Source organism: Mesoplodon mirus (assembly GCF_964341445.2).
Source record: "Mesoplodon mirus genome assembly, chromosome: 4".
Lineage (NCBI taxonomy): Eukaryota > Metazoa > Chordata > Mammalia > Artiodactyla > Ziphiidae > Mesoplodon > Mesoplodon mirus.
The window spans coordinates 47,844,577-47,857,022 of NC_138979.1; the positions used below are offsets into that span (position 1 = coordinate 47,844,577).

The following is a 12,446-nucleotide window of genomic DNA, read 5'->3' on the forward strand; positions in this document are numbered from 1 at the left end:
AACAGAACAGCAGAAGGTGTTGTGACATGCATCCCCAAGCAATTGTAATGATTTGACAGTTATTTAGCCCTCAATTCCTAGCCCTTTGGTTGAACTGACAGCATGCCTGCAAAGATAGTGAGGCCTGTTTCAGCCCCATTAATGTCTTCTTGAATGTTAGCCTGCAGTCTGGGTAATGATAAATGTTCACTGATTGATGATTTTATAGTCCCAGAGGATTCTGGGTGGTTTCTGTAAGCCAGGGCAGTCAGTTTTTGTTCTTGTTTGGGCCTCTTGTAAGATTTTCTGATCTTTACTAAAATCGTTTTAAGTTGGCAAAAGGGTGGGTACCACCTCAGTTTTAATTAACTAGGGGTTCAAAGCCTTGTTTAGAAACTATGTGATTTTGGAGGTGATGCTGTATTTAGCATGTATAAGAGTCTGAGAACCAGAACAGCTTTTATCCACTGAGCTTTTTGTAACACTTATTGTATTTGTGAACTTTCATGTCTTTTAGGCTCCTTCACTTTCAAAAAACATGTTTTAAGTTATAAGGATAAATTTAACAACAGCTATTGTGAAATAATAACATTAGCTTTATTGTTTTCATGGTGTTTGCAATTTCATTTTTTAGATTCTTAAGAATTTAAATTAACTATCTTTGTGTTTTCTTTTTTACATGGCTCAGTTTCTATAGGAGTATATCTTGTTATACTAGTATTAAAAGGAGTATAAGCAGATCTTCTTTTGCTAAATATTTGTTTGCCATTTAGGAAAGGATTCATTTCTAGTATATTGATTGTCAATTTTAAAAAATATTTTAAGTAAATCTTGTAATTGCCCAACCCTTTATTGATAGGGTATGGAGGCAGAGAAAGGAGGATACAGATAAACATTTTCCTAATTTATTGTAACTCAGAAATATATTTTCTTAGTTCATCCTTTTAGAACTTTACTTTTGGCTGTAAAGAGATTGTAGGGCTAATTTTTTTTTTAATCTATAAAGAAACTTTTTGACTTTAATATCTTAAAAGGAATAAAAGCAGCACTTCTGTTTAGTTTTTCAAGTAATGAACCAGAAACTTGGTTAGGAATGACCATTTGTAAGTCTGTATATTAATTAGATGAGTGTCATTATGGTCAATTAGCACGACTGCCAAATAATCTCTTTAATACTCCGGTCTTTTTTTTTTTTTTTCTCTAGGGTTTTACAGACAGCCCTCATTACAGTGATCACTTGAATGACAGTCGATTAGGGGCCCATGAAGGCTTGTCCCCAACACCTTTCATGAACTCAAATCTAATGGGTAAGTTGGTAATTTCTCTGCAAGTAGTCTTCACAGAGCCTCTTTGGTCAGAGACATTTTTTATCTCCTTGTCCAGGATGGACACCTAAGTATGTAGCAGAAAGTTCCTAAGTTTCTAGGGGCATCTGGGCTTTCTTTGTTCAGCTAAGTTTGAGGGGCAAGCATTCAGAAATGTGGTTCCTTCTATTAGAGCATTATTGTCATTGCTATCAAAAAAGGAAGCAGCAGTGTTTTAACTGTTAGTTTTGGCAGTGTCTGTGACATCAAGCATTATGTTTTCTGCTTTCTGGGCAGAGAAGCATTTCAGAGACATTTGTTTGTAATTTACTATTTGTCTTAACAGTTGTATATATGTGGTAATTAAAAATATGACAGCAGTGATTTTAGGCAAATTTTACTCATTTTGGACAGTATTTCTTTTGACACTGATCAAAACATAATAGTATATTTAAGTATTGCAGCATTTGTTTTAAGCACTTGGGTTCTTATTGGGGATTTAAAATTTTTTCTTCTGCTGTAGTAAAGTTGTACTTTGAATGATATTACCTACCACCTAAACCTGATTATTATTTTTGGCAAAACCTTTAAGGTTAGCCATTTTCTATATCTCCCCTTACTCCCTGCAAACCAGCCCTCCCTTCCTCTCTCCCCCTGCCCTCTCGCTTTCTCATATCAAAGTTTATAGCTATTCAATCTGAAATGATAAGCCCCCAATTTTTCCCCCCAGTTTGGATGCCACTCTTTTATTAAGTGAGAATTTTACCTTTTTGCAGAACCTGATTCAAAAGAATCTGTTTTATGACATTATTTTTCCTTCTTGTTTATGCTGGGGCTGAGCACATTACAAAAGCTTTATTTAATCTGTCTTACTGGTTGTCAGTGGCGTCATGTTAATATAGAAGGTTTGTGTAATTGACATTGATTTCATTACTTTACTTCTTAAGGACATGACCTATATTGTGATCTTAGAATTGTCCTTTTAAGAGACAGCCATGCTAATCTAAGTGGATTACCCAAATCCAAAATCCTGGTGGTCTGCAGTTTCTTTATAAATGGTTTTGTTTAGCACAGTCTTTATTTCCCTTACCCTCCGTAAAGTATTGAGGAGACAGATTCTGATATTTCAGTGTGGATTTTGCCTAAGGCAGTTACCACTTTGAAGCCAGAATCATTGAGTATGACACAAGAATAAAAATCAGTGATAAAACTTGTGTTTAAAATGACAATTTGTTTCAACATAAATGAAAATGAAAATCCTGGTATTAAATATATTATCATTCCAGGTAAAAATCAGAATTAAATATAGAACAAAATAATTATCCTTGCATTTGGCCAGGGAAAACTTTCTAATCTATCTTCTAAATTTTCTATCAAGCTTACTATCAAAGTAAAGTAGATGTGACACTCCAGATAGTTTCCTTTTGTAGTATAACTTTTCCCCAAGTAGCGTTTAATTTATGGTAAATATGGTAGAGCAAACTATAGTCAATGTTTTTGTAATTTCAGATTGAACTAAGCTTTCTTAATTAAAGATATAACTGAATTGTGAAAAATCAGAAATTGCCCTTTTTTATATTTATGTTCTTATCTTTATTAGCTTACAGAGATGACTCTTAAGTTCAGTAGAATTGCATCATTAGTGCAGCTTTGAGCCAAGGTGACTGTTAAAATAGTGGGGTAAGTGTGGGAAATAAATGAATTCTAAGAAGTATGCATGTCAGTCACTTGCTCTGAGTGGCTGTTGACTAAAAATATTTCTGTAATTCAGTTTGAGGTAACATTTTCTTAGTTGGAGCAATTATGAACATGTGCTTGTTAGTTTCTTCAGTTTACAGTTAATTATTAGAATACGTTCAATAATCATCCATACCCTATGTATAAAATCAGCATCTAAAATAAATCTTGAAATAAAAAAACTCAGGTTTATAAACAGATTGATCCCTTCACAGTACAAATGAGGAAAATCTGCATTCATCTGAACTACACTGTGCAGTTAACCAGGTGCAGCTATACATTCTCATTGTACGTTTTAACTTCCTAATCTTAAAAATGTTAATTTACCTATAAGAAAGGGGAAAATGACCCTGAAGAAGATTAGGCAGATATTGTTCCAAAGGATTTCACTGGTCTTGGGAATATCTGATTTACTACACTTCCTTCCTTTTATTTTCAGTACAAATGATCAAATGAGATATCTAACAGTTGAGTCTAAGCAATCTGCATGACAATAGCTAGCTTTTGGAAATCACTGTCCTTTAAATTGTGAAGCACCTCCATACAGCAACAGGCAGTCCCACTTGATGTGACTTGATGTAACTTGATGTAACTGAACTGTTAGATACCCCCAAATATGGGTTTATAGCACTCAGTAGAGTTACAGTGGATAGATTAACTTTGTTAGCCATTTGATAATTTAGGGGAGTTTTCAGGCTAAAAACCTGCATTGTTAAAGCAGGACTGAGATGTGCATGGCAGTATTAGCAGCATTTGGAACTATTGACACCTAGTTGTCATAATAGGTAAAAATTTCAGAGTGATTCTGTGAACGATGAGTGCTCAGAAACAGTTAAAGCTAACTGGAAAGCTGTAACATGTTTCATCATTGCTGTCAACATATAAAGACACCATCTAAGGGGGTTGGAATTGTATGTATAGGGAATGTTGTTATTTTTCGTATTGTGTTCAGCGATAAGCACATTTGCCTGAAGAAATAGTGGATTGTAAAGTGCTACTATCTTTCATGATGGAGCTCTCAAATACTTTAATGATTTTGTACATTGCAAAAATGAGAAATTTTATCTAACAAGGGTTGGTAATGATTCAGTAATGAACAGTTTGCCACAGAAACATGCACTTCTATGTTCATTTAGATATTTTGAAGTGTTTTACATGGGAAGTAAAACTCTGATGTTGAAACAGTGTTTCTTTCTAATGAATTTCGGAATTATCCTGTTGATTTGTCAATATGGAAAAGGGGTTTTTTCTTATGTTTCAAGTGAAATAAGTACATCCTTTTGGCACATCACTAAGTAATTAGCATCAAACAGTTCTGTACTCCATTATAGTAAAACTGCAAAGCTTTGACAATAGCAGTGAATTGCAGTAGTATCACCAAAGAGTCTTATTTATTTCTGTCCTCTTCCAGCTTTGGTCCATTTCTCCACCCTTGGGCCCTTCATTAATTTCAGTAATATTTGCTTTCCTTTACCTGTTGTTGATAAATATATTTTTGGTGATGGTAGGAGTAGTTTATTAATTGGACATAGAGACAAATTATTTTATAGAATTGCCTCCCTTTGATTCCCAAATTATTGTGGAATAAACTGTCTACTCCTCCATGTCTATCAAAGCTTTACTTATTTTAGGTGGTGTGTGCATGTATTGTCAATGGGAAACTTAAGATAGTACCTTCAATTTTCCTTTTTTCTGAGACCTTCATTTGTGTTCCTTTCTGAGACCTATGTTGCCTCTAGAGATGTTTTGCTAGTATTGTATCTTTTAAAAACTGGAAGCAACATGTGGTGGTATAGGAAAAAATACAGGGCTGAGAGTTAAGAAGTCTGGATTTTAATCCAGATCCTGAAAAATAACCTTCATCTTTCAGATAAGGTATTGCTGGATAGTCTCAAAAGTCTTCTGTAGCTCTAGAATGTCATAATCCTATAATCTCATGTAATATCTTTTATCCAACCCTGGAAAAGGCTGCAACTAGAGTTGTAATTGGTATTTTGCAAATGATAAAACTAAGGTACAAAAAAATTGTGTTTTTTCTTGAGGTCACAGAGTCAATAAGCGGCAAAACTGAATGTAGAGCTCATGTATTCTGACTCCCAGTGTTCTTCCATTAGGCACGTTAGGCATGTAAGATATTGGTTCTTTCTACTTGACGCTTTCAGGGTTGCACTAGCTCAGGATTTTCCGAAACTATACATATGGAGACACTGCTTTTGAGAGGTGACTATGAAAAAAAGTTCCATAGGGACATAACTTTGGAAAGCATTATATATCACATGCCCCCTCTTAGAGATTGAGATTGTACTTTGCGGTATTAAAGGGATTGTACTTTGGGAAAAAAAGGCGGGGAGCTTATTTAATTATGTTTAGCCCATCACATTCCAGAATCAGATGATGCACAGAAGCCTTTTTGTAAAAAAGCATCATTTATTAGCCTATGGGAAACTAGTTTTCCATGGAGCACACACTGGGACATGTTTGTAGGTTGTGTTAAGGGAAAAATAAAAGATAAAATATGAGAGTTCTTTGACATGTAAAGTAGCACAAGGTTAATACTGCTGGATATACTTTTATAAGTCATTTTAGGCATCTTACGTAATTTAACTGGTTGGGTCCAGCTGTTGCATTGTTAAACCTTTGTTTTGTGAGTATTTGACTTATAAACAAACCAACTGTCCTTCCATTGTTGTTGGAGTCTATTTGCTCAGCCCTGCCCTTCTTTACCTGACCAAGTTTAAAGGGCCCCCTCCCTCTGTTAGCAGCTACTGCATTTTATTTTCATTTCATTGTGGATTAAATAAGTTTCTGTGGGCTTGTCTGGGAATTTAAACCCAAGTACACTTTTTTCCTATATATTCAGTATTTCAAACAACCAAATTTCAAAGAAAACTCTTTTTGTGTACTTGATTCTGCCTACACTATACTTTATGATTACTCCAGAAATCTCTTAGAGTTACAAAAAAATGTAGAATCACCATTTTCAGAATATCAAAACATAATAGAACTCTGCCTTCAAAAAGATCTCTAACTTTGATGTACAGAAATTCTTTCGATAGATGAGATAATGAAAATGATTATAATTGTGCTTAGGGGAAACAGTATAGTTTACTGTCTGGTATGACAGTATTTCATAAGGATTAGGCCTTCATACTTTGTCCAGTGTTTTATTAACCCCAAGTCTCAACGAAGGATGAGTTATTATTCACTGATCTACGTTCTCTGATCTTTGGATGCTTACAAACACAAAATCTTGCGACTGGGAAAAATTTGAGTGAACCAGACCAAGTTATTGAAGAAACCAAAACCAAGAAAAATGAAATGAGTAGTTAATTAGGAAACAGGGATCTAACCCTCTTGATTCTAACTTAGCTCACAGCCCCCTTCTACTGCATTGCTTTTTTTTTTCTTTTTACCTCATGTTCAACCATTTGTTCATTTGCTCCTTTTTCTGCATTACAGCTTTTATATCTTTTCCTTCCTCTTGCTACTGCTTAGACTCTCATTAACCAGTCTGAATTATTGAATACCTTTTTCTTTCTCCTTCGTGTGTACCCATCCATCTCTTTATTCTGCCCTAACTGTGTGAAAATAACAGAAATTCACTTAAACTGTGTTCAACAAAAAGTGGTATTTATTGACTTACTTATCCCAAATGACTAGGAGTAGATTGATTTTAGGCATGGTGGATCCAAGGGTTCAATCACTCTCATCTGATCCCCCTCTTTCCCCTTGAAAGTGTTAAGAGAATGATATAAAACTGGAGAGGCAAATTGGGCAGAGAGGAGATTAGAAAAGTGGGAAAGGGTAGAGTGCGGTGTTCTTGTCTCTTGCTATCTACTTCTAGGTCCTACCTCCAATCTTTCCAAAATGTTTTACATTGTCCTTTCTGGCTACCATATTACAGGTTACCTTATTCCTTAGTGGTTTGGGATGTTTTCTTTCAATGCATATATGCATTTTATTTGTAATACTCTGTTCCTGACAACGTCATTTCTTTCCATGTCCCTACCCTGCCTCCTCAGCCTGAAAAGCAGCGTCTTTTCATAGTTAAAATGACTTGATAGCCATTCTTTCTGAAACCTATCCTGTAAGCCAGAGATGAGCTAATGGTTTCTTTTCTACCCAGTCTGGGGGAGACCAAACTGGTACCTCACTTTGAAAGAGGTTCCAGAGTTTCAGGGGTGCTCCAGTATAGACTCAGGTCCCTTTTATCTAAGAGTAATTAGTCCTGGCGTGGATTATTCAAGAGAATTAAATGATTGCTTCAAAGAGATGTCAAGAGTTTGGAAGATAGAGAGAAAAAAATGTTTGGGGCTTTACTTTGAAAACTAAAGCTAAAATTAGAAAGTAATATTAACAAAACAAACCATAAAATCTACTAGATTTTAAATGAACAAAGAATTAATTAATTGTTGAATTTTTTTGGTGTATTTTTTTCTTCAGAAAATTGTATGGCATTATAGAAATGTCTTTTACTTCACATTTGAACCTTGTTGATTTTCTCTTCAGTTATTAACTGACTCTAATTCAGTTAGGTCCTAATCTGTCAATGGCTTTTGTGTTTGATTAAATGATTCTTTAACATAATTTTAAAGGACTTGGTGAAATTTTTAGTCTCTTGCATGATATTCAACTCTCAGTGAATTTCTTTTGTATTTGCTTTGTATTATGGGTTATTTAGCAAAAGATTGACCCAACAATGCCATTGACTCAGGCCTGAGATAGGCACACTATCTGTGAGTGATATTTCACTGGTATTTTTTTCTAAGTTATCTGGTCATTAGTGAATATTTTCATCAGGCCACAACATTGGCTTAACTCTGCAGTCTTGCAAAGTGGTATCTCCAGGGACTTATGTAAGGAGGATCACCTTTATTTTTATTTATTTACCCAATCCATTTGTTCATCATCATTCATGTGTTTATGCTCTGTGGTCAGCAGTAATCTTTACTGATCTGCACAGTTATATAGTGGGTCAGTGGCACAGATCTGATATATGGTTCTTCCTTGAATCTTCCCATTGTTTGTGTCTGATTCTCACCAAGTGAATGTGAACTCTGAGGATATTCTGAGTTCTCTTTATAGTAGGGTGGATGACAGGGGCTGTGGCTGCTTGTTTACTAGAGAACAAAAGAATGATTTTTTTCATTAAGGAATTTCTGTAAACCTGACAGTTTTCCTTGATGTGTATAATCTCAGAACCACACCATGGCACACAGTTGAGAATTTGGGACATTATTTTGATTAGGATAAGTCCTAGAGCAGCATTATCAGACTGTGTCTTTGATGTGGTAATATTTCAGATTCACTGCTTATGGTTATAATAATGTCTTTATCATTTACTATAGGTTTTCTGAGCATTCTGTTAAAAATAAATGCTATTTAGGTATTAACTAAAATTCTCATAGAATATTTGCACTGGAATGGATCTTAGAGGTCATCTTGCTCAGTGATTCTCAATTGGGAGTGTTGAAAAATACATGATTGTCATAAGGACTGGGAGTAGGGGGAGGTGTGACTGGTACTCCTTTTACCTTGAAAACTCTGGAACCTCTTTTAAAGTGAAGACTCAGTACTAGGTTGGTTAGTGGTCACAGTGTTTATGCAAGCTTTAATTAGCCACAAAATAAAAGTGAATTTTTTAAGAATTTGAAAGCATATCTTGAATTGCTTTGGTTTAAATTATAGAAATGTTATTGTTTGAAGGTATTCATGGTAGTTACCATTCAGTTGTATAGTCTTTGTACTATGTGGCTGTTACTTAATAAGCCTCACATTTTAAGTAAAAATTGTTGCTTAATTTGAGTGTCAATCCACTATTTTTATAATCACCTTCACATCTCAGCTTATTCCTTTTTTTCTTACAAAATTCAGCCTTTGTTTTCCATAGCTCACATTTTCTATGACTTCCAGGTTGGGTTTGTTTTGGTGTTGTTTTTTGGAATTTAAGGTTTTTAAGAATAGTAGAATTTGCTGTTCTACCTGTATTGTGGGGTTTTCTCATATGTATGGCTATGTTTTTATGTAATACTGTTCTCTTGAAAAATAGTTTCTTGGCTATTGGCATATGCATGGTGTAGTGTGGTGAAGTATGTAACAGTCATTCTTTTTTTTTTTTTTTTTTTTTTTTTGCGGTACGCGGGCCTCTCACCGTTGTGGCCTCTCCCGTTGCGGAGCACAGGCTCCGGACGCGCAGGCTCAGTGGCCATGGCTCACGGGCCTAGCCGCTCCACAGCATGTGGGATCTTCCCGAACCGAGGCACGAACCCGTATCCCCTGTGTCGGCAGGCGGACTCTCAACCACTGCGCCACCCTGTAACAGTCATTCTTAAATTACTTACTTGTTTTTCACTTTGAGAATACCTCTGGGGGGTTGTCAGACTCCTCAGATTGTATGAAATTTCTAGGGAGTCACAATTAAATGAGAGTAGAGTTCAAGGCCACTTCAACTTGTTGAAAATTAAATCAATTCATTTTATTTATAGTTATAAATTTTATTAATTTATATTACATGTTTTTCTATACTGATTCCTGAGATCAGGGGTTAGCAAACCTTTTTGCAAAAAGCCGGATAGTAAATAGTTTAGAGTTTGCAGCCCAGAAGGCAAAATCAGTGATAGTATGTGTAGGTACTTATATAACCATTTAAAAATGTGAAAAACTATTCTTAGCTCATGGGCTATAAAAATAACAGTTGGTGGCCTGGATTTGCTCTACAGGCTGTAGTTGGCCAATCTTGTTCTAGATAGTTTACAATAAAAAAAACTTTAAACAGTAGCAACATCAATTTTTTTATTAGGTAATAAATCATATATGTGAAATTCTGTGGAATGTACCAGGGTTGTTTTGTGTTTCTGTTTTTTTTAATATCCAGACGTGGTGATTGGTGGTTGTGGTGGTGGTGAATTATTTCTAAAATTTACAGGGCTTCATTGCCTCTATACAGAATGGTAAGTTACTTACTAGGTGAGTTGTTTTCCTGTTGTTTTGTCTTCAAGTGTGATACTGATAGTTGCTTTTTTAGGCAAATGTCAGATTTCCTTCATCCGAAATTCTGTTATTCCGTTAGTTTTCTATAATCTGGAATTTTTAAAAAATCTACTTCGCAAAATAGTAATGTAAAACCGTAATGTAACTGTAGTGAATTGAACCTACCACATTAGGAGAGGAAAAGGTGAAAATTAGGCAGTTTGGTGGCGATGTGGCAGTGGGGCTGCTTTTCAGAGAGAAATCTTCAGAGAATAACTGTGGAGAAGAGTGTATAGAGAGAACCTGTGATGAGAGCATAATGTGAGAATGGCACAGTCATCAGAAAAGTACTGTTGGCTTTAGTGAGAGTCTGCACTCCCAAGTGGGGGATATCCCCAAAAATGTGTGCAATAAAAATATTATAACATTTTCTAGCTTGTATCTGAACATTTTTGGTAAGATAAATGTAAATTATGGATTTTTGTTGCAGTTTATAGAGTATATAAATTTTTTCATGTACAGGTCTTAATGATTTGTGTTTGAGATTTCTGATTTGATATGCTATTCGTCTTCAATTTAAGGGTCTCTTTTACCTGGAAGATTTAAGAAAATATAGTGCTATATTTATGTGATATTTTTTATAAATATCTTCTTCTTAGGTTTACATGAAATGAAATATGCTTGCACCAAAGAATTCCCATCTACTTTTTATTTTCCTTTCATACAGGCTAATCGTTTCAAGGAAATTAAATCATGCAGTCCTTTAGTGACAGCATTAAGTGCAAAGCAGTTTTACTCCTGGTGTGTGAGTGTGTGTGCGCATGCACTCATACACACCTGTATGTTTAGACAAGATAGGAGCACATTGAATATAAGCTTTTGTTTTCATTCATTTTACAGTAAGATTTCAAACATGTGTCTTCTAAAAAATGTTTGTAAGTATTATCTTTAGGTGTTTTACAAAGTTACTAGAAAACATCTTCAAGTACTGGCATAGTAGCAGGTGTCTGTTTGTAATTTACTTTTCCCTAGAGATATTGGAGGGATATACGTATGTATGCACTCATAATTTGCATGTTGTTATATGTATCCTCTGTATCTGTTTATATCTTTTAAAAAAATCTGTCCCTGATTCCTTTGGTCAAACTTGCTGCACTGAACAGTTTTAGGACATTGCAGTACACCTGAACTTCCCAACTCTTTTCTTCATAGAATGTGCTTTTAACTTTCCAGTTTACAATGGTCACTTAGAAGGAAAGCAGTGCCCCAAATATACTTATGAAGATGACACCCATTAAAAAAATACATTGTGGCTCTGTGTAGCTCTGCCAGTGAGGAATTTAACCTAAGGATGTAAAGGAAAATACACATTGGGAATGTAAAATGGTATAGCCATTCTAGAAGACACTTTGGCCATTCATTATATAACTAAAATGCAGTTACCATACAACTCAGCAATTGTACTCATTTATCCCAGAGAAATGAAAACCTATGTTTACACAAAAACTTGAACACGAATGTTCATAGCACCTTTATTCATAATAGCCCATACTGGAAACAATCCAAATGTCTCTCACTGGGTAAATGGTGAAACTGTGGTATATTCATACCATGGAATACTATACAGCAATAAAAAAGAACGAACTATAATCAATGCAGTGATTTAGATTGATGTTAAGTAAATTAGGCTGAGTGAAAAAAAAGCCACTCAAAAGATTACATACTGTGTGATTCCATTTATATACTACTCTTGAAATGGCAAAATTATAGAATTGAGAACAAATTGTTGGTTGCCAGAGGGTAAGGAGACAGGAGGATGTGGTTATAAAGGACAACAGGACAGATCCTTGTTCTGTATCGTGATTATGGTGGTGGGTACATGAACCTGCACGTGTAATGAAAGTGTATAGGACCAACACCACGTGTGTGCACACAGATTTTTTAAAAACTGAGGAAATTTGAATAAGATCAGTGGATTGTAGCAATGTTTATATCCTGGTTGTGATATTATAAGATGAAGGAAATTATGTAAAGAGTTCTCAGGATCTCTCCATTATTTCTTACAGCTGCATGTAAATCTGTAGTTACCTGAAAAGAAAAGTTTTAATTAAAAAGTATATACAAATAGACGACTGAACACACAAATAAATTAATTGAAGGAAATAAAAAATTATAGGAAAGTAGGTTAGGAAATACAGGAGGAAGAGAAGGGTCAAGGATGTGCAGAGATTATTTTTCTAGAAACATTTATAATGGAAATTTAGACCAAAATAGTCACCCTTGTGGCCTATTAAATCAGTGAAAATCCATGTATTTCTTTTTTTTTTTTTTTTTTTTTTTTTTGTGGTACGCAGGCCTCTCACTGTTGTGGCCTCTCCCGTTGCAGAGCACGGGCTCCGGACGCGCAGGCTCAGCGGCCCTGGCTCACGGGCCCAGCCGCTCCGCGGCATGTGGGAT

The 12,446-nt window shown here is 35.1% G+C and overlaps 1 protein-coding gene across 3 annotated transcripts in view; it reads left to right on the forward strand.

The window, feature by feature from the left end:
• Positions 1-12,446, forward strand: part of TCF12 (transcription factor 12) — a 388,587-nt gene that overhangs the window by 185,016 nt on the left and 191,125 nt on the right. For all 3 annotated transcript variants that reach the window (XM_082616676.1, XM_082616675.1, XM_082616677.1), the window contains one exon: positions 1,184-1,286. In XM_082616676.1, the coding sequence (XP_082472802.1) occupies positions 1,184-1,286 (103 nt within the window). The remainder of the gene's footprint in view (positions 1-1,183; positions 1,287-12,446) is intronic.